At 46.5% G+C, this 27,742-nt stretch overlaps 1 protein-coding gene across 1 annotated transcript; it reads left to right on the forward strand.

Annotated features, from left to right (window-relative positions):
• Positions 1 to 26,839, forward strand: ppp1r14ab (protein phosphatase 1, regulatory (inhibitor) subunit 14Ab). The gene is made up of 4 exons (XM_067974756.1): positions 1 to 254; positions 16,652 to 16,732; positions 16,817 to 16,849; positions 26,491 to 26,839. The coding sequence occupies exons 1-4, from the start codon at positions 69 to 71 to the stop codon at positions 26,581 to 26,583; spliced, it is 393 nt and encodes a 130-aa protein (XP_067830857.1). The 5' UTR covers positions 1 to 68; the 3' UTR covers positions 26,584 to 26,839.
• The last annotated feature ends 903 nt before the right edge of the window (positions 26,840 to 27,742 follow it).

The following is a 27,742-nucleotide window of genomic DNA, read 5'->3' on the forward strand; positions in this document are numbered from 1 at the left end:
TCTTCTCCTTCCTCCAGAGGACCAGCGCAGTTTCTCCTGTTACTCTGTCACGGAGCATCTGGCGGAGGATGGCTGCTTATCGGGTCGGGAGGAAGGGACACAGCCGGCTCCCTGCCACGACCGGGGAGTCCGGGGTGGCTCTGCAGCGCAGACAAGCCCGGGTGACCGTCAGATACGATCGCAGGGAACTCCAGAACCGGCTCGACGTGGAGAAGTGGATTGAGGAGAAACTGTTGGTGTTATATGAGGACCAGGTGGGTGAGGAGCAGACACTCCAGGAGCAGACACTCCAGGAAACTCCAGGAGCTCCAGGAGCAGACACTCCAGGAAACTCCAGGAGCTCCAGGAGCAGACAACTCCAGGAGCTCCAGGAGCAGACACTCCAGGAAACTCCAGGAGCTCCAGGAGCAGACAACTCCAGGAGCTCCAGGAGCAGACAACTCCAGGAAACTCCAGGAGCTCCAGGAGCAGACACTCCAGGAAACTCCAGGAGCTCCAGGAGCAGACACTCCAGGAGCAGGAACTCCTGGAGCAGACACTCTAGGAGCAGACAGCTCCAGGAGCTCACAACTCCAGGAGCAGACAACTCCAGGAGCTCCAGGAGCAGACACTCCAGGAACTGGGAACTCCAGGAGCAGACAACTCCAGGAGCTCCAGGAGCAGACACTCCAGGAACTGGGAACTCCAGGAGCAGACAACTCCAGGAGCAGACAACTCCAGGAGCTCCAGGAGCAGACACTCCAGGAGCAGACACTCCAGGAACAGACAACTCCAGGAGCTCCAGGAACTGGGAACTCCAGGAACTGACAACTCCAGGAGCTCCCGGAGCAGACAACTCCAGGAACTGACAACTCCAGGAGCTCCCGGAGCAGACAACTCCAGGAGCAGACAACTCCCGGAGCCTTGGAGGGAGTGTAGAGTAGATTTACTAGAATGATACCAGGACTCCAAGTGTTTAATTGCCAGGCGAGATTACACAAACTAGGATTGTATTCCCTTGGATTTAGACGATTAAGGGATGATTTTGATCAAAGTTTCAAGATATTAAGGGAAATTGATAGGGTAGATCGAGAGAAACTGTTTCCACTGTTTGGGAATTTTAGGATTAGGGGACATGGCCTCATAATTAGATTCAGGAAACTCTTCTACACGCAAAGGGTGGAAGAAATTTGGAACTCTCTTCTGCAAACAGCAGTTGATACTAGCTCAATTGTTAATTTTAAATCTGAAATTGATGGATTTTTGTTAACCAAAGGTATTAAGGGATATGGGGCTAAGGCGGGTATATGGAGTTAGGTCACAGGTCAACCATGATCTCGTTGAATGGCAGAACAGGCTCGAGGGACTGAATGGCCTCCCTCCTGTTCCTATGCTGCACTGAAGCAAGTGTCAGCCTGGATTTTGTCCTCAAGTCCCTGGAGTGGGACTCGAACCCACAACCTCCTGACTCAGAAGCAAGAGCGCTAACCCACTGAGCATAGACTGCCAACACTTGCTGGCTGTAGGCTGGCGAGTCACTTGGATGAAGTGCTGGTGGTAACTAGTGTCACGGAGCCATAACCCAAAGGAGGGAGAAAATTGGGAATAAATAGAAAAAAGAATGGGGGATATTTTGACTGCGAGCGCATTGGCAGTCAGAAAAGGAAATATTTTCAGGGCCCTGGGGGAAGTGTGGGACTAATCGGCTCGGTCAAAGAGCTGGCACAGGCACAATGGGCGGAATGGCCTACTTCTGCACTGTATGATTCGATAATGACAGGGTGACTTGCCATAATGGCATTTTTATGCCAGTTTTGAGTCCTTAGATGGGCACTAAATGGAGTTAGGTTGGACTTTACTTTGGTTTCCTGTTCAACGTGGAAATTAATGTGCCAGAGTCTGAGCTAGTGTGACTCTTCACTGGAGGACGATGAATTGCACGAATGATTTATCAAATAAGGCCATTGTTGCTGCTGACATGTTGCCGGGCGAGCTTATCAGTGACAGGCAGATATACGTAATTCAAACCATTACATTGAACAAGTTGATGGAGTCACTCATAGCCTTGCAACAAACAAAAAGAAAAATCTGAAAAGAAAATATAGCTGGGAACTTGTACCAATGGTGTGCTGTAAATGGTGGGCAGAGTTTTTGGAACAGGCTTGTTACTGGGACCAGGATTGCCCCAAAACACCTTAAAAAGGGACGGAAATAAAATACTGCGGATGCTGGAAACCTGAAATAAAAACAGAAAGTGCTGGAAATACTCAGCAAAGTCGGGCAGCATCTGCGGAGAGAGAAACAGAGTTAAAACGTTTCGTTTCAGGAGCTGAAACGTTAACTCCGTTTCTTTCCGACAAAAATTGACACCGAGCCACGTTAGGGACAGGTCAAAAGCTCGGTCAAAGAGGTAGGTTTTATGGAGTGTCTTAAAGGAACAGAGAGAGAGAGAGAGGCGGAGAGGTTTCGGGAGGGAATTCCAGAGCTTAGGGCCCAGGCGGCTGAAGGCACAGCCGCCGACGGTGGAGCGATTAAAATCGGGGATGCGCAAGAGGCCAGAATTGGAGGAGCGCGGAGATCTCGGAGGGTCGTAGGGCTGGAGGAGGTTACAGAGATAGGGAGGGGCGAGGCCATGGAGGGATTTGAAAACAAGTATGTGAAAACAGCGAGAAGCATGGTCATTATTAAACTATGAAATGGGTCCGTGCTGGAATATGCCAACATGTCAGTAGGCGTTTGCTGAAGATAACATCAGCTTTAAGTGTGACGCTTCCCATGACCGAATATCCTGCTGATGCCCGATACCTGTGCTTTCAGATGAAGGTTAGCCTTTTGGGTGAGGGTCTGGCGGGCAGCAGGGACCCCTGCAACTGCGCCCCAGCCTGAGTCAGTAGCTTCCGGAGAAGAGAGGGAAATAACTAACAAAACCCAAGCATGAGGCACCAAAATGTAAAGTCAACTCATGCTGGGCCAAACATAAATAAAACTGGACTTGCAGGTTATTCTTCTCTCTGATTTTCTCCTCCTTTTGCCTGACTCACACTCTGACGTGATTCTACGGCTGCTCGGTAATTAACAATGCTGCCCGTGTGCTTCCAGGCGGTAGCTGTGGACAGGCTTTGCGACTGTGGAAGGCGTCACGTATGTGCCTGATTCCGTATTTGCCTGATACGAGCGCACTCTCCAGCACCGCGGCTTTTCTCTCCGTTTGGTTCCTCTCCTCCTCCTCCCCCCCACCCCCCCCCCCCCCCATCTTCTAGCCCGGGGGTGGGGGAGGTCTGGAGACCAATTGTAGCACACAACCCCCGCCCCCCCAAACGCTGCACTCCAAGAGTTCTGTATGGAGCACACACTGAATCTGGAACGTTTCGGTTTAGCAGAATGTCGTTTTTACTCGCGAGGCTTTTGGGGGAGCTCGAGGACTTATTTCTTCACTAGGCCGGTGGACCAAAGGGTTTAGCGATATCACCAGTCACGGGGAGCCCTCGAGGCTGCCTCTCTTCAACCAATCACTGTGGGGGCTGTAGAGTTGCAACAGTGTGTGTCATAAGGGACAAGAGAACTCAATTCTACCTGTTCGGCAGGATTTGGGACGTTGCTTGTAAATGAATGAATGAATGAATGAATGATGCAATGATCTCTGGGCTGGTGTTTTGGAGATAGGCTAATTCAGTCCTTTCTTTACTTCTTCCAAGATTAAAGATTTACAGTCATTTAATTCAATTAATCTGATCGCTTTAAGCACTAAATTCCACTTTACGTATGTTGCTTAATTTAAATTGTTGGATAATGAAACAAAAGAAAGAACATGCATTTATTTAGCCCCTTCACGACCTCAGGACAATCCAATATTTTCATCCTTGTGTTTAAATCCCTTCCAGGCATCACCTCTCCCTATCTCTGTAACCTCCTCCAGCCTACAATCCCAAAGCGCTTTACTTTTTGAAGTGTAGTCACTGCTGTTAATACAGGATACGCGGCAGCCAATTTGCGCACAGCAAGCTCCCACACACAGCAACGAGATAACGACCAGATGATTTTTTTTAGATGTTAGTTGAGAGATAAATATTGGTCAGGAGAATTGCCCTGCTTTTCTTCGAAATGATGACGTGGGATCTTTCACGCCCACCTGCGAGGGCAGACGGGGGGGCCTCGGTTTAAAAGCTCTCTCCGCTTTCGTCTGATTACTGATTGACTGTGAAGTGGCCAACTTCCCGGAACATATCAATACCCCATAACAAGCTTTAGCAAAACAGCTGATGCACTACCATCAGCTAAAGATCAAGAGACCAATGATTGTGGAATAACTAACACCCCCAGCCTCTATCCTGTAATTAATGCTTCGGTTTGGTTTGGTTTGGTTTTCTATCTCCAATAGATCAATGTGTCAGGATTTTACGTTCCCACATCCATGACTTTGAATGATCAAATTACAGTGGGGGGGAGGGGGAATGAAAGCAATTGATCTGAATATTACTTGCGGCAGAGAGACTACAAGAGTCCCAATCACTCAGTGTATTGATCTTGTCATTCTCTGCTTTACCAATGGGATCCATAAGCAGTTGGAATTGAAAGCAGTCAAAAAAAACCCAAGGCTTTAGAAAACCGACTTACAGCAGGAAACCATCACATTGTGCATCAGTCTTGACTTCGCTCTGGGCCGGGGGGGGGAGGGTGATACCAGAGGTCCCGGATTGGGACCAGGGCCTACTGTTGTGCTGACGGAGCAGAATGGTATCGCTGCCTCTGTAGCGCAGTCCAGGCCGGGGAAATCTAACCTCCGTCCAGAGAAGCACGTGTACAGTCCTGCTCACTGCTGTCTGAACGCGAGGTGAATTTTAATGTCAATAAACAGCTGAGGGAAGGGTCGTTATAATAGAAAGAAAGAACTTCACCACCTTACTATGACCCAAAACGCTTTACAGCCAATGAAGTACTTTTTTTTTGAAGTGTAGTCACTGTTGTAAGGCAGAAAATGCCAATTTGCGCACAGCAAGATCCCACAAACACTAATGTGATAAATGACCAGATAATCTGTTTTGGTGATAGTAAAGGTTAAGAATAAACTATTTTAAAAGCCTACAATCTTCTTTTTTGAAAGAGAGATTTTGCTTTACAACAATACAGAGCAAATCTTGACTCCTCCATCTTGCCTATAGTTGACTGGTGCAGTCAAACTGAGTTGTCCTAAACAGTTTGCAAAGCTGAAACTGCGCACATAACAGTGAAATATGCAGGCGAGTTGCAACCACATCTTGCATTTATGCAGTGCCTTTAACGTAGTAAAACGTCCCAAGGCGCCTCACAGGAGTGCAAATCAGACAAAAATTTGATGAAAACTGGGATGCACAAGAGGCCAGAGTTGGAGGAGCGCAGAGATCTCGGAGGGTTGTAGGTCAGCGAGCACAGGGGGCGATGGGTGAACGGGACGGGCGTCAGAGTTTTGGAACACCTGTTGCTTCCACACCCTGCTTCCCATTCCAATAAATTCTCAGTGCTTGTTTCTCCGTACGGCTGAATGGTGAGGGGGAGCCAGATAGGGGTCATCTTTACTGTAACCCCTCTCCCCACTCCTGACACACAACTGAAAGCAATACTGATGACCCTGGCCTGTGAGTAGGCTTCTCAACCTGTCCTTGACCACAGGGAGTGTACTTGGAGGGTGGAAGCCAAAAAAAAAAGGGGTAAGTGCCTTTAACAGTGTGTACTAGATTACAAGGATGTGATGCGATGTTTGGGAGGTTCTGTAAACCAATGGCTTGGCTCTTGCTTTGTTTGTCATTGAGACCCCTTGAGTGCCTCCGAACTCATTGCCAGAGAGGCCATCTGCTGTTTAAATAACAAATAATTAAACGCAAAGCAAATGAGCTGGGACACTGGAAAATGGCCACTGGATACAGATTCTGCTGCACGTTACAAGTCGAGTGTCAGTATGCCTCGGTAGATAGATCTCTTACTCCAGAGTTGGAAGAACATAAGAGCGTAGGCTTACCAATAAGATTGCGGCCCATGGAATAAAGGGGGCAGTAGCAATACGGGTACAGAATTGGCTAAATGACAGGAAACAGAGAGTAGTGGTGAACGGTTGTTTTTCGGACTGGAGGGAGATGTGCAGTGGTGTTCCCCAGGGGTTGGTGCTGGGACCACTGCTTTCCTTGATTTAGATTAATGACTTGGACTTGGGAGCACAGGGCACAATTTCAAAATTTGCAGATGACACAAAACTTGGAAGGGTAGTGAACAATGAGGAGGATAGTGATAGACTTCAAGAGGATATAGACAGGCTGGTGGCATGGGCGGACACGTGGCAGATGAAGTTTAACGAGGAAAAATGCAAGGTGATGCATAGGAAAAATGAGGAGAGGCAATATAAACTAGACGGCATAATTCTAAAAGGGGTACAGGAACAGAGGGATCTGGGGGTATATGTGCACAAATCATTGAAGGTTGCAGGGCAGGTTGAGAAAGCGGTTAAAAAAGCATATGGGATCCTGGGCTTTATAAATAGAGGCACAGAGTACAAAAGCAAGGAAGTCATGATGAACCTTTACAAAACACCGGTTCGGCCACAACTGGAGTATTGTGTCCAGTTCTGGGCACCGCACTTTAGGAAAGATGTGAAGGCCTTAGAGAGAGTGCAGAAGAGATTTACTAGAATGATTCCAGGGGTGAGGGACTTAAATTACGTGGGTAGACTGGAGAAGTTGGGGTTGTTCTCCTTGGAACAGAGAAGGTTGTGAGGAGATTTGATAGAGGTGTTCAAAATCATGAAGGGTCTGGACAGAGTAGATAGAGAGAAACTGTTCCCATTGGTGGAAGGGTCAAGAACCAGAGGGCATAGATTTAAGGTGATTGGCAAAAGAACCAAAGGTGACATGAGGAAAAACTTTTTTACACAGCGAGCGGTTAGGATCTGGAATGCACTGCCCGAGGGGGTGGTGGAGGCAGATTCAATCATGGCCTTCAAAAAGGAACTGGATAAGTACTTGAAATGAAAAAATGTGCAGGGCTACGGGAATAGGGCGGGGCAGTGAGACTAGCTGGATTGCTCGGGCATAGATCTGGCGTGGACTAGATGGGCCGAATGGCCTCTTTCCGTGCTGTAACCTTTCTATGATTCTAAGAAATAGGAGCAGGAGTAGGCCATTTGGCCCCTCGAGCCCCATTCAATAAGGTCATGGCTGATCTTCGACGTTCAACTCCACTTTCCCGCCCGATCCCCATATCCCTTGATTCCCCTAGAGTCCAAAAATCTATCGATCTCAGCCTTGAATATATTCAATGACTCCGCATCCACAGCCCTCTGGGGTAGAGAATTCCAAAGATTCACAACACCCTGTGTGAAGAAATTCCTCCTCATCTCAGTCTTAAATATCCGACCCCTTATCCTGCGACTATGCCCTCTAGTTCTAGATTCTCCAGCCATGGGAAACAACCTCTCAGCATCTACCTTGTCAATCCCCCTCAGAATCTTGTATGTTTCAATTAGATCACCTCTCATTCTTCTAAACTCCAGAGAGTATAGACCCATTCTACTCAATCTGTCCTCCACAGGACAACCCTCTCATCCCAGGAATTAATCTAGTGAACCTTCATTGCACTGCCTCTAAGGCAAGTATAACCTTCCTTTAGATAAGGAGACCAAAACTGTACACAGTAGGAAGGTTGTGGTTTCGAGTCCCATCCGTGGTGTTGGAGGTGTAATTTAAGGTGACATTTCAGTGGAGCCCTAAGAGGTCGGCCATGTTGGAGGTGCCATCCTTCAGATCAAAGGTTAAGTCGAGACCCCCATCTCACTCTTTGCAAGATAGATAGTATGAGCATCCCTCATCTGTATCAAGGAAATGACCAGATCATCTGTCTTAGTGATGTCGGTTGAGGGATAAATATTGGCCAGGACACCTGGGAGAACTCCCCTCACCTGCTGTTCTTCGAATAGTGCCGTGGGGATCTTTTACATCCACCCGAGAGGCCAGGCAAGGGCCTCGGTTTAACGTCTCTTCCGAAAGACGGCACCTCCGACAGTGCAGCACTCCCTCAGTGCTGCACTGGGAGTGTCGGCCTAGATTATGCGCTCGAGTCTCTGGAGTGGGACTTGAACCCACGACATTCTGGCTGAGAAGCGAGAGTGACACCCGCTGAGCCTCAGCTAACACCTCAGGAGACCATTCAGCCCATTGAACCTGTGCCAGGTCTGAAAGAGCAATCCCCTTCATCCCATTACCTTGCTTTTTTCCCCCCATACAATTTTTTTATTAATTTTTATTTTTCAAATATTTATCCCCTTTCTTTTTAAAAGCTATTATGGATTCTGTTACCCCCCACCCCCCACTGTTTCTGATCAGGCATCCCATGTCCTAACCCTCTGTGAATATATCCTTCTAATTTAGAACATGAACATTTAATGTGCTTGTCTAACATTCCTTTGTCTGCTGTTTTAACGGTGTTGCTAACCAAGTTAAAATAAACTGTTTAAGACCGGGGTTATGGTGGACAGGGACTATTCTACCAGCGTGTTGTGTTTGTTTGCTAATGCCACCAACAATCATTCCTCAGCCCTTGTTACAAGGCATTTATTTAGCGTCTTAACGTAGTAAAAAGTCCCAAGGTGCTTCACAGGAGCGTAAATCAGACAAAATTTGGCACCGAGCCACATAATGTGATATTGGGACAGGTGATCAAAAGCTCGGTCAAAGAAGTAGGTTTTAAGGAGCGTCTTAAAGGAGGAGAGAGGGAGACGGAGAGGTTTAGGGAGGGAATTCCAGAGCTTAGGGCCCAGGCAGCTGAAGGCACGGCCGCCAATGGTGGAGCGATTGAAATCGGGGATGCGCAAAAGGCCAGAATTGGAGGAGCGCAGAGATCTCGGAGGGCTGGAGGAGGTTACAGAGATAGGGAGGGGGGTGGACACGGAGGGATTTGAACACAATGAGAATTTTAAAATCGAGGCGTTGCCGGACCGGGAGCCAATGTAGGTCAGCGAGCACAGGGGCCGAGGGGTGAACGGGACTTGGTCTGACATATTAGGGCAAAATTGTGTTTTTCCTATCGATGTGCGGTGCTTATAGTTTGCCTATCGGAGCCTGAATTATGCACGAGAGCTCGGGCTTATTGAGTCATCAGGTGATTCATCTCCCAGGAAGCAGCTGTCAATCGAACCGATAACACAGGCTGAAAAGGTGACCTTTTACTTTGTCCCCACAGAAACGCCTCCTCTCTCTGATTGACCCCTGTCAATGCTGGGCTGAGGCAATGGGTAAGGGTTACAGGCAGCTGCCAGCCTGGGCTGTGAAGCAGTCAGTAAAGTGGGACTGATGGACCCCTTAACCCCCATGCTGAAGGGATGCCGTTAACATCGGAATGAAGGGCAGGATCATAAAGATGGGGGAAAGTTGAAACAGATGGTGCAAGTGTCCTGTGGGGAGATGGTCCGAATCTCTTAGCAGCCCTGATAATTGGAATAAAATGGCCCCGATTTTAAGACCCCACCCCACCCCCCCGGCCCAGATGGTGCATTGTTGGGGGAGGTGTGGGTTAAAACTTTAAAGTTCTATCTCCCGACTCAAACCCGCCTCCTTTCCTGCCGTTTAAATTTTTACAAGCCCCAAATCAGGCCATCAACGTGGCTCCCGCAGATAAACTCCCCTGCTCTTCTTCAAAATATTGCCGTGGGATCTTTTATGTCCACCCAAGAGGGCAGACGAGGCCTCTGTTTAACATCTCATTCGAAAGACTGTACCTCTGACAGTGAAGCACTCCCTCAGTATTGCACTAGGAGTGTCAGCCTAGATTATGCACTTAAGCCTTGGGATCAATTATCATTCGAGTAAATCTTCTCTGCACTCCCCTCTTTAAGGCCTTGACATCCTTCCTAAAGGGTGGTGCCCAGAATTGGAGACAATACTCCAGCTGAGGCCTAACCAGTGATTTATAAAGGTGTGATGCTCACTCCCTGCCCTGATTCTCTGGTATGAAGTTACAGAATTGGCTGCTGAACTCGATTCTCTCTCTCTCGCTCTCTCTCTCTCTCTCTCTCTCTCGTTCTCTCTCTCAGCTGCTTGTTCAAGACTGATTGATAATCTTGGTGTTTTGCTGAAAAGAAAATGCAAGTGCCTTAATTGCAGATTGCTCTGAGGGGCAGAATAAATTGAGTTAATTGGTGGTAATTAAATGGAAGAAAGAGTGAGTTCTGTAACAAAATGGAAAGCAATGACCCCCCCTCTCTGGGGCTTGGCTATCCTTTCAAGAGGCTACACGGAAAGTTACATGTAATCTTCTGTTATTTGAGGCTGTGAACGATGTCTCTCTCGTTCCTGCTCTAACTTGGCGTTTCCAGCTAAGAGAACTCTTTTTGTGTTTCATCTGGGATGTGTGCAGGCGTGTGCAACGTTTTATTATTAGTGTTAGCCGTGGGTAGCACTCTCGCCTCTCGAATCAGAAGCCCCCACTCCAGATACTTGATCGGCCAGGGTGGAGGGGTTGCGGGCCGGCCAGGGTGGAGGGGTTGCGGGCCGGCCAGGGTGGAGGGGTTGCGGGCCGGCCAGGGTGGAGGGGTTGCGGGCCGGCCAGGGTAGAGAGGGGTTGCGGGCCGGCCAGGGTAGAGAGGGGTTCCTGCTGCTGATTGACCCATTCTGTAATGACTGGTTACACTGCAGGCACCGCCATGTTGTCCACATACTGTCGGGTTAAAACATTCTGAAATCAGAGATGCTCTCTCTTTTCCTCTCAAGGACGGCCACTCGTGTGGATTGAGAGCAAAGAGACAATGTTAATATTACATGAAGCCTAATTACCTTGCGTCCTGTGAATAATTCAAGAGGGCGATAGTGATTGAATAGAAGGAAGGCGCCTAATTCACGTCATTGCTTTGTCAATGGCACCTCATTCTCCCTGTGGTAGTATCTGCAATGCAAAATAGTGAACAGAATGGGTGGACGGAGAAAGTAACACAGCCCTACTCCTACAATCTCCAGACCTTCATTTTCTCTCTCTCTCTCTCTCTCCCTCACACACACACACACACACACTTTCCCAACCCGTTCTGCTGAATTCCAGTCCAGTCCTCAGTAAAACCGTCAGCTAAATACCGATCTTTCAACCTTCACACACAAACCAGCAGTGAGAGCATTTTACAGAATCGTAACTTCCTTTTACCTTGAGGACAAGCTGGCAAAGGCAGAGGCTTCTTGAGTCATCGCTGGAACGAGCAGAGGTAAAGGATGTGGCCTTTAGAGTTCTGTTAACGTCACATTCCCGGAGTTTCCATAGAATGGTACAGCACAGAAAGAGGCCATTCGGCCCATCGTATCATTGGATAAATCTATCCAATTAGTCCCATTCTCCCTGCTCTTTTCCCATAGCTCTGCAAATTTTTCCCTTTCAAGTATTTATCCATTTTCCCTTTTGAAAGTTACTATTGAATCTGCTTCCACCGCCCTTTCAGGCAGTGCATTCCAGATCATAACAACTCGCTGCGTAAAACAAATTCTCCTCGGCTCCCCTCTGGTTCTTTTGCCAATTATCTTAAATCTGTGTCCTCTGGTTACTGACCCTCCTGCCACTGGAAACAGTTTCTCTCTATTTACTCTATCAAAACCCTTCATAATTTTGAACACCTCTACTAAATCTCCCCTTAACCTTCTCTGCTTTAAGGAGAACAATCCCAGCTTCTCCAGTCTCTCCACATAACTGAAGTCCCTCATCCCTGGTACCATTCTAGTAAATCTCCTCTGCACCCTCTCCAAGGCCTTGACATCCTTCCTAAAGTGTGGTGTCCAGAATTGGCCACAATACTCCAGCTGAGGCCTAACCAGTGATTTATAAAGGTTTAGCACAACTTCCTTGCTTTTGGACTCTGTGCCTCTATTTATAAAGCCCAGGATCCCATAAGCTTTTTTAACAGCCTTCTTAACTTGTCCGACCACCTTCAAAGATTTGTGTTTTGTGGGTTTTGTGATCTCCTGTCAGATTAGACCCCTCATGTAATAAAAGAAGGAACTTGCAATTATATTGCAGCTTTCACATCCTCAGAATGTCCCAAAGCATTCACAGCCAATGAATTAATTGTAAAGGGCACTCACTGTTGTTCTATAAGCACCCACAGCAGCCAAATTGCGCACAGCAAGGTCGCAGTAATAGCAACGAGATAAATAACGGGTCCATCTGTTTTGGTGGTGCTGGTTGGCTAGGAGAGCTCCCTGCTGTTCCTCGAATAGTGCCGTGGAATCTTTTACATCCTCTTGAACTGGCAGACGGAGCCTCGGTCTAAAGTCTCACCTGAAAAACGGCACCTCTGACAGTGCAGCACTCCCTCAGCATTGGCACAGAACATAAGAAATAGGAGCAGGAGTAGGCCAATCGGCCCCTCGAGCCTGCTCCGCCATTCAATAAGATCATGGCTGATCTGATCCTAACCTCAAATCTAAATTCATGTTGGCCTGGATTATATGCTCAAGTCTTTGGAGGAGAGGGTGGGGTGGGGGGGGAGGAGGTAGGATAGGGCTGCTCGCCCTCCAGGATTGTTCTGGTGTCTCCAACAATTAAAGATTAATCTCCAGGACCCTGATATTTGGCCATGGGGGTTGGGCGCCGAAAGAATGGACATGTCAGGCGACCAATAGGGGGAGTGCGGGGGCGGGGCAGTTGGAGGTAGGAAGTCATGTGATGAAACCTCCTGGAATATGTGCAACCAGAGTTGGCAACCCCATGGGGGAAGCCAAAACCTTCTGACTCAGAGGTGAGAGTGGTACCAACTGAGGCAAGTTAACACTTTAGCAGGCTGTTATAGTATCTGTACTAATCACATACAAAGCCTGTACCTCGTGAGCATATTATGATGCAAGTTTGGCACTGCCTCCAAGTCGACTCGCAGGTCCAGATTGCAATAATGTTTTGAAATATGAATTTCCAGCAACACCCATAGCTAAGTCATTGCATTTTACAAAATCTAATATCTCTTCAGCCCCAAGATAAAATAAAACCTGAAGTTTAAAAATGCCAGACACCCCCCCTGCCCAATCCCTCCCCCCACCCCCCCCGTTCTCATACACGCAGCCAATAAAATCTTGGTCAGTGAGAACTCGCACTTTCTGTAGTGTCTCCAAAGGAATAAAATGGTCAGCACGTACTTCAGATAACGAGGAGCAGATGGTGAGCGGTAATCGAGTTAGGAAAGGAGGCCGAAGCCAGAGAGAGAAGTCATTATACAAAAAAAAATGGGCAAGCAGGAGAAAAGAGCAGCTGTCAGTGTCAGCCGTGGCTCAGTGGGTGGCATTCTTGCCTTTGAGTCATAAGGTCATGGGTTCAAGTCCCACTCCAGAGACTTAAGCACATAATCCAGGCTGACGCTCCCAGTGCAGTACTGAGGGAGTGCTGCGCTGCCGGAGGTGCCGTCTTTCAGCTGAGACGTTAAATCTGTCCTCTCGGATGGATGTAAAAGATCCCATGTCACTATTCGAAGAAGAGCAGGGGAGTTCTCCTTGGTGTCCTGGCCAAATATTTATCTCTCAACCAACATCACTAAAAACAGATGATCTGGTCATTATCACACCGCTGTTTGTGGGACCTTGCATGTGTGTAAATTGGCTGCTGCATTTCCTACATTGCAACAGTGACTACACTTCATGCTGTAAAGCGCTTTAGGATGTCACGAAAGGAGCTGTATAAATGTACGTCTTTCTATTGAATTGTAGCAGCAGCGCCAGGTAAATGAGGGAGAGCAGTGCTCGAGGGTCTCCATTTGAGCCATGCTCTTCCAGGACCCCAACTATAAGGTTAAAAGTGTCTTTAAGTTGGAGGCCATAATCCAGAAGGAAGTCAACAACCAGCTTCCCTGATGGCTCAGTGGGTAGATGCCCCGCCTGGTGGGACGCTGAGCCATTAGACAGAAAAGTCCCAGCTTTGAAACCTGCTCCATGCTGAGTTTGCTGATCTCCAAGGCTAAAGGGGTTAAATTACGACGACCGGTTGCATAGACTAGGCTTGTATCCTCTTGAATATAGAAGATTAAGAGTTGATCGAATTGAGGTGTTTAAGATGATTAAATGATTTGACGGGGTAGATAGAGAGAAACTAGTTCCTCTGGTGGGGGAGTCCAGAACAAGGGGTCGTAACCTTAAAATTAGAGCCAGGCCGTTCAGGGGTGATGTTAGGAAGCACTTCTTCACACAAAGGGGAGTGGAAATCTGGAACTCTCTCCCCCCCCAAAAAGCTGTCGAGGTTGGGGGTCAATTGAAAATTTCAAAAGTGAGATCGATAGATTTTTGTTAGGCAAGGGTATTAAGGAATATGGAACCAAGGCAGGTAGATGGAGTTACGATACAGATCAGCCATGATCTAATTGAATGGCAGAAGAGGCTCGAGGGGCTGAATGGCCTCCTCCTGTTCCTATGTTCCTCACTGAAAGAATTGTTTGAGGGCTATAATTGTCCTCTGTGACCCAAATTAGGGAGAGGAAAACCAGCCAGGGATTTCTGCTCATTACTCGTGTATTTTAATATTTCACTTAAACCCTCCATCAGATTAAGCTCCACATTGCTCTCAACTAATCCATTATAATTAATTGTCTGTCGCAGTAGAACTGCAATCTTCCTCTTATGGTGGTCTGTGTGCAGTTCCCAGAAGTAGGAACATTGCATGACAGAAACCTGTGCCAAATTATAAAATTGCTTTCAGAGATAACTGCAGCAAAGTGGCTGCTAACATTCTGTTTTTTTTAAAAAAAAGTACTGAACAGTCCTCGGCTGGTAAACAATTCCTGCGACCTAACAACAAAAGAGGCCTGGACTGTCCGTCACTGGGCTGAACTGTTTGTGATGACAGACTCATCGTGCATTTATTGGGTCTGAATGTCTCCCTACTTAACACTAAAGACACAATAGCTCTCATTGTTGGCTTCTTTTGAGAGTGACTGCTAACTCTTTGTATCTCCCATTTATTGCTGGACTCCAGAATCCTAAAGACGTACATTACCTTTGGACAAATTCCTACTTAATATTGGTGTCAGCCGTGGCTCAGTGGGTAGCACTCTCGCCTCTGAGTCAGAAGGTTGTGGGTTCAAGTCCCACTCCAGAGTCTTGAGCGCAAAAATCCAGGCTGACACACCCAGTGCAGTACTGAGGGAGTGCTACACTGTCAGAGGTACCATCTTTCAGAGGAGATGTTAAACCAAGGTCTGCCCTCTCAGGTGGATATAAAAGATCCCATGGCACTATTTCAAAGAGCAGAGGAGGTGTCCTTCAACCAACATCACTTATTATTATCATTTTTACTTATATCATTATCACATTGCTGTTTGTGGGATCTTGCTGTGCGCAAATTAGCTGCAGCGTTTCCTACATTACAACAGTGACTACACTTCAAAAAGTACTTCATTGGCTGTAAAGCTTTTTGGGGCATCCTGAGGTCATGAAAGACACTATAGAAATCCAAGTCTTTCTTTTCTTTACATGTCTGCAGCGAAGGGTACTTTCCTAAATTAAACCTGCCTTATAAAATAGCTCCATTTCCCTTAAAAAGTCCCTTTTTCAAGAGCCATCTCTTTTTTTAAATAAAACTTTCTGGGAGAATTTTAGTTGAAGTCATCCGAGGGTGTTTCCTACATATTGCGTCTGGTTCCAATCTTCCTCGGTCCCCAAACAAAATAAATTTTCATCTGTTTAAATTTATATTGCATTCAAGCTCAAGTACGTGCGGTTGTAAAAGCAGTAACATTCAACACAGACAAATGTATTTCTCGTCTGTAATTTTGTTCCCATCTCAATCTCTGTGATAGTCGCTGCCTCAGCCTCGTTCCCCAAGAACCTCCCAACTGGCCTCTCTTCATGCTACTCGGCCGAGAGGGGTCCAGCTGAGCCTGAAGTCGCCCACCATCGACGTCTGGGCATGTTGCAGGAGGAGCCAGTGAACAGCGAGCAAGACCTGCCTCGTTCTGTATAGACCAGTTGGAGCTCTCCTACTGCCACCCTGGCACGGTATTGGCCAACTCAGTAAGCCAAACTGGGATCTCCCTGGTCCATTTTCGCACTGGGTAGTATAAATGCCAACAGACACAGGGAAAAAAAAAGCCCCAGCCAAAATTTTAGATGTAGTCTATTTTTAAATACTTCTGTCAGTAAGTAGGGAGGAAAATCAGGCCTCTGAGGTTGTCCATAATATCCAGAATTGTCTCTAATTTCCCTAATTAGGCCTGTAATTTGCACTGGGCCAGTTTTGTATTGGGTTCAGAATTCTCCAGACATCTACAATGTATTTCAGACAGCAGATAATGTGACTTCCCTGGCTCTGAGCCCTTTTAATGGAGGGGAATGGGGTCCCAAGTTGGAATGACTTAATTTCTGAAATTCCTTTGAGACATTTCCTGCAATGTTTAATATTTTTGAATCCTATTTAGGTCAGTTCTAACATCGGCGGCCGTGCCTTCAGCTGCCTAGGCCCTAAGCTCAGGAATTCCCTCCCTAAACCTCTCCGCCTCTCTCTCCTCCTTTAAGACACTTCTTCAAACCCATCTCTTTAACCAAGCTTTTGGTCACCTGTCCTAACATCTCCTTATGCGGCTTGGTGTCAAATTTTGTTTGAAAACGCTCCTGTGAAGCGTCTCGGGATGTTTTACTGCATTAAAGGCGCTATATAAATGCAAGTTGTTGTTGAGGTTAATTTCTTTTTCTGCACTGTTCAGGTGGATCAGATGCCAGAAGAGGTGAATATTGATGACCTGTTGGAACTTCCGACCGATGAGGAGCGAGCAAGTAAATTACAGGTCTGGGACCAGAATTGACTCTTGCAAAATAAATTACTTCCATTCATTAACTGAGTCTCTAAAATGCAACTTTTTATCTTACAGATTATGTTTACATCTTGCAGCAGAAACACAGATGTAAGTATTCCTTGTGTCTTCTAATTCACTTCTCCTGCCCAAAACCTCTGGTCCACAAGGCAGCCATGATATCTCCATTTGCATCCTGGGTTCTAACTTGTCCGCTTTGGGACCGTGATTGTTTCTAAGTTGTTCTGCGCCACCTGTCCCATCTTGATCTTCCACTGGAGTTGCCAGGCCAAGACCGTTAGTTACGGTGGGTTCAGCGTCCAGGAGCTAGGACCCCCTACTCAAATAGAAAAAGATGTCAACTATCGGGGAGTTCCTGGTCAAGCTGCTGAATGGCAGCTGAATTATTTTAGGGGCTTTCGGGTTTGTCCTGGCTGAAATGCAGAAGACAGAATTGTCGCTGATAGGATGCGGGAAACGGGGTCGTGGCCAACTCTCTGAATTTCTGTCAAGACGTCTTAATCGGAGATGGAATCTTGCGATCTGTTTCTACTGTCTGTTCACAAAACAGTTAGTTTTCTTTTTTGGTTAAGTATATCATTTGGAAGGTTCAACTCAAAAATAGGAATTAATTTGCATCTGATCTGGGCTGTATTAACGAGCTGGTGCTGCACACAGAGCCAGAAGGCGGGCTGGCTAGAAACACCAAAAGGCAGTTTACAAATAGGACTCAATTTGGTTGGACATTGGCTTGTAAAAGTTTCTTGAAGGTTTAAAACTCTGGTCCATAAGTGCTAACTGAATAATAACTAGTGACTGTTCATGTTTTTTGATTGTAACAAGTAAACAACTGGTAGGAGCCCCCAACCCCCCAACCTTCTCCGATCTTGGTGCTCCTCCAATTCTGGGCTGTTGCGCACCCCCGATTTCCTTCGCTCCATCATTGGCGGCCGTGCCTTCGGCTGCCTAGGCTCTAAACTCTGGAATTCCCTCCCTGAACCTTTCAGCCTCTCTCTCCTCCTTTAAGACACTCCTCAAAACCTACCTCTTTGACCAAGCTTTTGGTCACCTGTCCTAATATCTCCTTATGTGGCTCGGTGTCAAATTTTATCTGATAACGCTCCTGTGAATTGTCTATAGGACGTTAAAGGCGCTATATAAATGCGAGGTGGTGTTGTTGATTTTTTAAAATCTTTACGCCCAAGAATTTTGAAAGCTACAGTGTTAGGAAAAAGCTGGGAGCACTGAAGATTGTAAAACAATTATTCCATTCAACTCAGAAGTTGGAGGAGCATCAAGCAAGAGTGTGCTCCAAGAGTGGGAATTCTGGCTCCCTTATCCCCTCCTTCCAGGGCACTCTGGTCAATTGCCTTCTACCTCAACCGACCAAGTATGAATCTGGAACCTTTTCTGGTCAGTTCCACATTGGGGAGAAGTTGGTATCATCTGTATTATTGATGCAAAATGAAAGGGAAATGAAATTCTAGGTGGCTTAATTGAGCCAAAAGGTCGAGCGTTCGAACCCCACTCCAGGAATTGAGCGCATAATCTAGCCTCGTCCTTCAGGGCACCACTGAGGGAGTGTGAATTCAACAGTGTCGTCATTCAGATGACAGCAATTCGAAAAAATTCTGTTCCTGGAATTTTCCCACACAAACTGCGTCTGTAGACTGCAGTTTAAATTTTGTTCGTTTTTCATTGCCGTGGGCCTAAATTCTTGTGTTGCTTTTGGCAGCTAAAATCTAACCAGGGTTCATAAGTTTTTTTTCCTCTATCTATGGGGCAAAAGATCAAAATAGATTGCTTCAGGCCTGCAGTGAAATGCTGCCCAGAACTTGCCAAATATTTAGTGCCTGGCCCATTATCTGGAGATATGACATTATGGTATCAATGGAATGAAAATCAGGTGACTACTAATTCTTTAAAACCATGCGTTCTGCCCTGCCAGGGATTGAAGATGAAAATCTACCCCCCTATTTATAGCTAAAGTACTGCAGTTCTCACTGTTCGCTCTGGCCTAGGGTTGCCAACTCTGGTCGAACGTATTCCTGGAGGTTTCATCACATGACCTCCTGCCTCCAGCTGCCCCGCCCCCAACCTCCCGCCATTGATGGCCCAACACGTCCATCCTGGCAGAGCCCCGCCTTCCCCACGGCCAATCGGAAAGCCAAAAGACTCTTCGTTACCCGATTGGATGATTCTTGAGTGTTGGTCAAACAGCCTTTTCTCTCCAACTCCAATATTTTTATAATTAATAAACAGAAGCGTTCAAAGGTGTTGCTAGCAGCAGTGCCCTGGAGATTGACCTTCAATTCCTGGAGACTCCAGGCCAATCCTGGAGGGTTGGCAACTAACCAATCTGACCTGGAAGTGATTTGTGTGAATGACAGGATTAAGATGGCTGCACCATAAAGAGCACATTGGTTAACTGATGAATTTCATTCATTCAGGTGGTGAAGATGAAAATCTACCCCACAAAATGTCAATACATCTCCCCCTTCAAAAGAAAACAAACCTTTTATACAAGAACATTTCAGCAACAACAGATGAGAAAATGTCAATAGCCCCATTAGTTCTGGAGTGAACAGTTGAAACAATCACAATGAGTAGTGTATAAATCATTGTTATCTGGTTTCCGCACGATTCTGCCATTTCTGTTGTTAGGGTGATGTTCTTGGCCTCTATAGTGTTGATGGGAACCATTTCAGTTTGCAGTATTGGTTTTAGCTCTGGTTCACTGTTTTGCTGATCAGCGATTTTTTCTTGTGCGGGCCTGTATTGTTGTGACTGTGGTTTCTCGATTGCGAGCTGCCAGGGTGTGTAAATGCTGGTTCCTCGTAAAGATCTCCAATTTATGTCACTTGTGAACCAACATCCGTTGCTTGTTGGCGTTTTGGCTAGGATCAGTAATCTTTCCCAGTTGGCTGAATTTTGATCATTATTGTAGAGCCACGCCTGCTTATTTTTCTTGTATAGCTTCACTATTACATTACATTTCTTAGAGACTTACACTGTACAATCTCTAGGAAGTACATCATTTTGAGAGAGAGGTCATTTCTAGTTACTCTACTTCTGCCTTGCTAGGTCTTCCTGGGGAAGGGACTGTTGAAGGAGCATACAACTTATGTCAGGCCTCTACTCCTGCTTCAAGTTGGCCATTATGAGTGTAAGAGCAGCCAAGAGGGAGGAAGTGTTTAGCCACGATGCTCCAGCCATCATGGTGTGGGGCGGGCTTGATGGACCAGCTGGGGTCATTTCCTGCCCGTTAATATTATATGTTCGTAATCCGACTGTCCACTGTCTCGTTCAGCTGATTTGGAAACTCCCGATGTCTGAAAATGATGAGTGTCCTACTTTGTGGCACAAGGCGTTGAGTCACCATCGTGATGGCTGTGATTGGAATTTGCTTCACCCTGGTTGTTCTCGGCACGGTTAACTCTGACTCGGTACCGAGCTATCAAGGAGAGCAGCGGTTTCTGTCCTGTCACAATAGGGAAACTCAGTGGGCAAGTCTACCAGAGCCCTCTGGTGGAGCTCAGAGCAGCAGAGGGTGGTAACCGGACTGTTTTCTTTTCTCCACCATCTTGTTGGGACAATGATCCATAGCGTAGGTATTACTTTAATTAAACCTGGTTTGGTGGGGGGGAGGGGGGAGGAGGAGAGAGTGAGGAGGCGAAAGAGGATCAGGAGAAGAAGTGGAGATTTTGGAATCTTTCATTGAGCCCATAACCTCTATGGCTGCAACTTTGTGATGCTTTTTGGAAAGTGCGTTCAGTGATGTCTTTGTGTCAAAGTCAATAAACACATAAGAAATAGGAGCGGGAGTAGGCCATACGGCCCCTGGAGCCTGCTCCGCCATTCAATCAGATCATGGCTGATCTTCGACCTCAACTCCACTTTCCCACCTGATCCCCATATCCCTTAATTTCCCTGGAGTCCAAAAATCTAACGATCTCAGTCTTGAATATACTCAACGACTCAGCATCCACAGCCACCTGGGGTAGAGAATTCCAAAGATTCACAACCCTCTGAGTGAAGAAATTTCTCCTTATCTCAGTCCTAAATAACCGACCCCCTTATTCCTGAGACTATGCCCCCCTAGTTCTAGACTCTCCAGCCAGGGGAAACAACCTCTCAGCATCTATCCTGTCAAGAATCTTATATGTTTCAATGAGATCACCGCTCCATTCTTCTAAACTCCAGAGAGTATAGGCCCATTCTACTCAATTTCTCCTCAAAGGACAACCCTCTCATCCCAGGAATTAATCTAGTGAACCTTTGTTGCACCGCCTCTAAGGCAAGTATATCCTTCTTTTGGTAAGGAGACCAAAACGATACACAGTATTCCAGGTGTGGTCGCACCAAAGCCCTGTACAATTGCAGCAAGACTTCCTTACTCTTGTACTCCAACCCCCTTGCAATAAAGGCCAACATCCCATTAGCCATCCTAATTGCTTGCTGTACCTGCAAGTTAACTTTCTGTGTTAACGTTTATAAGGACACCCAAATCCCTCTGAACATCAACATTTAATAGTTTCTCACCATTTAAAAAATCTTCTGTTTTTCTATTCTTCCTACCAAAGTGAATAACCTCACATTTCCCCACATTATACTCCATCTGCCACCTTCTTGCCCATTCCCTTAATCTGTCTATATCTCTTTGCAGACTCTTTGGGCCCGATGTTAGGAGGGAGGCGGGTTGCCAGCGGGGGATCGACTGGGCGCGTGGGTAACCCGCCCAGTAATATCGGTGGGTTCCGCACGCGATCGTAAGTAAATTGAAGCCACTCACCTTGGCTTCCGGGTTTTGCACTGGAAAGCTGCACAGCGGGCGGGCTGTGCACCCACATCATAGGCTGTCAGCTGGAGGAGCCCTATTTAAAGGGGCAGTCCTCCACTGACTGATGCTGCAGAAAGGAGCCAAAATTACAGCATGGAGCAGCCCAGGGGGGAGGCTGCTCCCAGGTTTAATGATGCCTCACTCCAGGTCCTACTGGATGGGGTGAGGAGGAGGAGGAGGACAGAGATCTTCTCCCCGGCGGACGGGAGGAAGTGGCCTGCCTCTGCCACCACGAAGGCCTGGCTCGAGGTGGCAGAGGAGGTCACCTGCACCACCAATATATCGCGCACCTGCATGCAGTGCAGGAGGCGCTGCAATGACCTAAGTAGGTCAGTCGAAGTGAGTACTCGTACTCATTCCCCTCACTCCGTCTGCCACATCACCGCCTCCACCCCACATCTCCTTCTGCACTGCCAACACTACTCTATCACATCACTCCTCACACCCACTCAAAGCTCATCCTCATCTTACCTGCACTTACTCACCTCGCCAGTACTCATCCCGCCACTACCACTCAACCCAATCCTCATACAATCTCACGGCTCTGTCTCATACTCACCCTCTCATGCATCTCTTTCACGGTCAGCCTCACCCCACCTGCCACTACCTGTGCTGCAGCCACAGGGCATGCATCATGTATGTGCAGTAGGAAGCGTAAGGCAAACGTGTCGTGAGCATGAAGGGGATGCACAAGGGTGTTTGAGGGTTTGTCATGGTTTTTACTTACATTTGATTTCTGATCAACTCACATTACATATTATATTGGCACCACTACTGCCACGTCTTGGCCATTCTTGTCTGGTTTGTGCAATAAGGCCCTTTCATGAGGTTCTCCATGAACACCCTTGATGCCACCCATTGGGTCACCCTACAGTGGGTGTATGTGTAGTTGCACGACTACTTTGTGCAGGTGCCTGTTGTGCAGCGCTGTGTTGTGTAGCTCCACGTGGCGGAGGTGGACGGCATGCCTGGCGAGGCTGGTGATGTTGCTCGTCCTCCAATGGAGTGATGAATACAGCTATGGAACCCCCCATCCTGACGGTGTGAGTGTGAGGGGGTCCGCAAAGTAGGTAAATGTGTTTGGACAGCAGAGTTTAATTTAATAATTTAGAGTGTGGAGACAACGGTGTGGCAGGCAAAACTTTGTCTGAGGTGACAGAGTGCCCTGCTGCAATGAATGAGGGTTTACCCCCCACCTGTTAAATGGACCTTTGCAGCTGCCGCTGGCTGCTGGCTGCAACACGTCTGTTTAAACAGGGAGGGTTTCCCCCAGCTCTGGGCAGTCCAAAATCCGAATCCTCCTAAAATCTCCAACTAATGAGGTCTGTAAATGACCTCAAGTACCCAGGTAATGATCTTAAGTGGGATCCCGCTGGCTTTGATTGCTGGTGGGAGTCCCACATGCGGGGGCTGCGCGCGCACCGATTCGCGTCATTGGGGAACCTGGAAGTGGGCGGGTTGGAGCCGGGCTCCAGGAATCCCCGATTTTAGGAGCTTCCCCACAACGAACGCACCTGCTCGGCCATCTGAAAATTGACCCCTTTGTGTCCTCCTCACAGCTTACTTTCCCACCTAGCTTTGTATCGTCAGCAAACTTGGATACATTACACTCGGTCCCTTCATCTAAGTCATTAATATAGATTGTAAATAGCTGAGGCCCAAGCACCGATCCTTGTGGTACCCCACTAGTTACAGCCTGCCAACCTGAAAATGACCCATTCATCCCTACTCTCTGTTTTCTGCCTGTTAACCAATCCTCTATCCATGCTAATACCCAATGAGCCCTTATCTTGTGTAACAACCTTTTATGTGGCACCTTATCGAATGCCTTTTGAAAATCCAAAGATACGACATCCACTGGTTCCCCTTTATCTACCCTGCTAGTTACATCCTCAAAAAACTCTAATAATTTTGTCAAACACAATTTCCCTTTCATAAAACCATGTTGACTCTGTCTAATCATATTATGATTTTCTAAGTGCCCCATTACCAAGTCTTTAATAATAGATTCCAGCATTTTCCTGACTACTGATGAGCCATCTGGGCCCAGAACTTCTGGCAATGGAGAGCACTGCTGTTTATTGGACTGTCACTGGGGCAAAATGTAAATTTTATTGCACAGATCACAGACTGTTGAAACCTGTCTCTGCTACTGGCTGAAAATGCTAGCTCAATTAATAATTTTAAATCTGAGATCGATAGACTTTTGCTAGCCAAGGATATTATTAAGTGATATGAAGTTAAGGCAGATCAATGGAGTTAGGATACAGATCAGCCATGATCTCACTGAAGGGCGGATCAGGCTCGAGGGGCTGAATGGCCTACTCCTGTGAACTATGTTCCATGGAGATTGTTTTGTTAATGTGACCGAGGTTATATTCCTTCAAGGAAATCTTTCCCTTTTCCCTTTCACCACCACCTTCTCAAGGGCAATTAGGGATGGGCAATAAATGCCGGCCTTGCCAGCGACGCCCACATCCCATGAATGAATTTTTAAAAAAACTGACAAATCTTTGGCCTCCTGTGCATTCAGACAGTATGGTGTGACTAATTCAGTGTGTGGTTACAATGCTGCCCCTTCACTCCTGGGCCACAGCCTTCAATGAAACCGCACAAGTTTGTCTTTCTTTTTCAAATTGGACCAAGGCATAAATTTTTAGATCTTCCAAACTATTAGGTTAATTGAGAGTGACCCTAAATGTTCACATTGGATGTCACCGAGTAAGATTCCAGTTCGATATTAAAGAAAGACCTTGCATTTATATAGTGCCTTTCACATCTTTGGGATATCCCAAAGCATTTTACAGCCATTGAAGCGGTGTCACTGTTGTAATTTGGGCAAACGTGGCAGCCAATTTGCACACAGCAAGATCCCACAAACAGCAGTGAGATAAATGACCAGCTAAATTGTTTTGGTGGAGTGGATTAGCTGTTGGCTGGGACACTGGGAGAACTCCCCTGCTTTTACTTCAAATAGTGCCATTGGATCCTTTACATCCACATAAGAGGGGGCAGACAGGGCCTCTGATTTAACGCCTTATCTAAAGGACAGTACCTCTGGACAGTACAGTGCCCCCTCAATACTGCACTGAAGTATCAGCCTAGATTTTGTGCTCGAGTCTCTTGGGTGGGGCTTGAACCCACAACTTTCTGATTTAGGGGACGAGGGTGCTACCTGCTGAGCTAAGGCTGAGACTGTTCTATTGTGTGATATTGCACCCACCTTTAATGTTGGAGAGGGGGAGTTCAAGTGTCAGGAGCTTAAATCCCATTTGGATTCTCTTTAATGGTTTTGTGGGAGCTGCGTTCAGATCAGTGTTGTTGTGTACAAGGAAGGAAAGGGTGTGGACTTGGTGTAATGGCACTAAATTAAGAGCTGGTTTTGTGCCAAGTGATATTACAACTAAGATTGAAGACTTATTATGGTATTGATGTTCTGGGAAAGTCCTTGTGGAATTGGTTTACACTTGACATCTCTTCGTGATTTCTTTTTCATTTGAAGTGCGTTGTATATCATGCTTAATTTCAAATTGGCTTTGTGGTTATGAACTGCCATTTCTATGGCTACAGTAGGAATGTTCTTGCCTGTAAATCATTCTGGAGTTTGTCCCCAGTCACCAGGCCCTACATGGTTGGTCTAAACTTAAAGGACTTTTGTCCCTTTTTGGTTATGTGCTCAAGTCTCTGGAGTGGGTCTTGAACCCATGACCTTCTGATTCACACTGAGGAGCATAAAAATTCACCAAAAAAACTGGTACCAGCTGCATAACAGACGAAGATTGAGTGTTGGCTGCTATGTGAATGCTTGTTTGTGGATCAGTTGTTTATAGAGATTAAACTAAACTGTAAACACAGAGGATTGGTGAAATGTGTGTAGCTCACTCCTTCCCCAACAACCAGACCAGAACATTTTTAACTTTTAGTAAAGGATCAGATATCGCATTACTTCAAGCTGCCTGTTCCACAAAGCCAAGACTATACTAAGAGTGTTTTTTAATTAGTGCTGGTCGCCTATCTCTCATGATGATTCCCGGCATTTTTGTGGGTGGTCAAAGTACATGCCGCCAAATGGCTTCCGACAAGCTTGGATCAAAATACTGCGGATGCTGGGAATCTGAAATAAAAACAGAAAATGCTGGAAAAGCTCAGCAAGTGTGGAGAAAGTTAACATTTCAGGTCAAAGACCTATCGTCAGTAGGTGGCTGGACCAGCGTTTGCTTTAGACTCTTTAGGAGTTTAATTCCCATTACTGGCTATTTATAATGTACCAGTTGATGTGTTTGTGTTGAAATAATGCAGACAGGAACATATTAACACAAAAGCATTAACCAGCACTTGGGGGGAATTGCTCTCCTGACTAAACCAGTTAGTTGAAACTAACTATTTTGCCTACAGGGCCACCATTGCACTCCAGAGACTTGAACACAAAAATCCAGGCTGACACTCTCACGTGTCGGGGGTGCCGTCTTTCGGCTGAGAGGTCAAACCGAGGCCCCGTCTGCCCCCTCAGGTGGACATAAAAGATTCCGTGCGCTCTTTCGAAGAAGAGCAGGGGAGTTCTCCCCAGTGTTCTGGCCATTATTTATCCCTCAGTCAACATCACTTTTTAAAAAAAAAATTATCTGGTCATTATCACATTGCTGTTTGTGGGAACTTTTCCGACATTACAACAGTAACTACACTTCAAAAGTACTTAATTGGCTGTAAAGCATTTTGAGACGTCCTGAGGTTGTGAAAGGCGCTATATAAATGCAAGTCTTTCTTTTCAAAGTAATTCATTGTGTAAGGTGTTGGTGAGATGTTTTGATGACAGTAAGGGATATAAATGGTGTAATTTGTCCAACACTGCAACTGCCTCTAACTCTGCGTTTTGTTCCATTCTTAAAAATAATATTCTGTATTCCTTTTTCAGGAATTCACCAGAGAGCTATTAACAAAGTTACAGGGTCTTCACAAAGTGCAGGTTATGCAAAAAGTCGGACTGGAGAAGCAGGGGCATCGCTAGGAGACTGTCGATGGACAGAGGTGGGACAGACAAAGGGGCCGACCGGCTGTGTTTTGGGAACTTTTATTTTAAAACAATTTATTTCGAAGTTATTGGAGGGCTGAAGAACCTGAGTTGCACTTTGTTCAAACACCTCTTGCAGCTGCAAACTAAGCTTTTGAAGGAAATTATTCTTCATATTTTGCCAAATATATAAAGAGGTTTTTTGTTTTGTTTGTGCTGTTATTTTATTGTTTACATTAAAGAATTACACTAACTCTGGGTTTCTCTGGTTTGAATGTGCAGTCCCTAACTTATATTAACCTTCAGTGGTCTTCAAACTGAGTCACAGTCCTCTCCGCTCAACGTGATCCATTGGAGGCAACTCAACCGAGATAGGACTAGAGCTCCATCCAATCTCATCAGCGGTGGTTGGGATACTGAATCAGTCTCACATCCCTGGGCTTGGGGGACGCGTGACGGGAGTGGTAGAGAAAGAGAAAATCAGCCAATGTTCCTCTCCAGAGATCTCCTGCTATCCCTGGTTGTATCAGGTTGTGCGTTGCAGGGAGAATTGTCTCCTTAGTAGATAAGCAAGGATTAGAGAGAAAGAAAGATTTGCATTTCTATATTGCCTTCCACAACCTCACCCCTGTGTTCGCTGATCTACATTGGCTCCCGCTCCGGCAATGCCTCCATTTTAAAATTCTCATCCTGGTTTTCAAATCCCTCCATGGCCTCACCCTCCCCCTATCTATGTAACCTCCTCCAGCCCAGCAACCCTCCGAGATCTCTGCGCTCCTCCAATTTTGGCTCTTGTGCATCCCCGATTTTAATCGCTCCACCATTGGCGTCCGTGCCTTCAGCTGCCAACGCCCACAAGCTCTGGAATTCCCTCCATAAACCCTTCCGCCTCTCTACCTCTCCTCCTTTAGGACGCTACTTAAAACCTACCTCTTTGACCAAGCTTTTGGTCACCTGTCATAATCCGTATGTTGCTCGGTGTCAAATTTTGTCTGATGACGCTCCTGTGAAGTGAGTTGGGAGGTTAAAGGTGCCATATCAATGCAAGTTGTCGTTAGGAGATCTAGGCTACTGAAGGGATGAGCTCTGATGGGTCAAATTATCTTGTCTGATTCTTTTCCATGTTCTTGTGTGTTGGGAGGGAGGAGGCTCGTGT

This window comes from Heptranchias perlo, chromosome 41 (assembly GCF_035084215.1).
Source record: "Heptranchias perlo isolate sHepPer1 chromosome 41, sHepPer1.hap1, whole genome shotgun sequence".
Taxonomy (NCBI): Eukaryota; Metazoa; Chordata; class Chondrichthyes; order Hexanchiformes; family Hexanchidae; genus Heptranchias; species Heptranchias perlo.

What these genes read in the sequence shown, in the direction of transcription:
- ppp1r14ab (XM_067974756.1), top strand. Translation starts at nt 69, where the DNA reads ATGGCTGCTTATCGGGTCGGGAGGAAGGGACACAGCCGGCTCCCTGCC. An exon ending in TGGTGTTATATGAGGACCAG is followed by an intron (nt 255 to 16,651) that starts GTGGGTGAGGAG and finishes TGCACTGTTCAG; the next exon opens with GTGGATCAGATGCCAGAAGA. An exon ending in AGCGAGCAAGTAAATTACAG is followed by an intron (nt 16,733 to 16,816) that starts GTCTGGGACCAG and finishes TTTATCTTACAG; the next exon opens with ATTATGTTTACATCTTGCAG.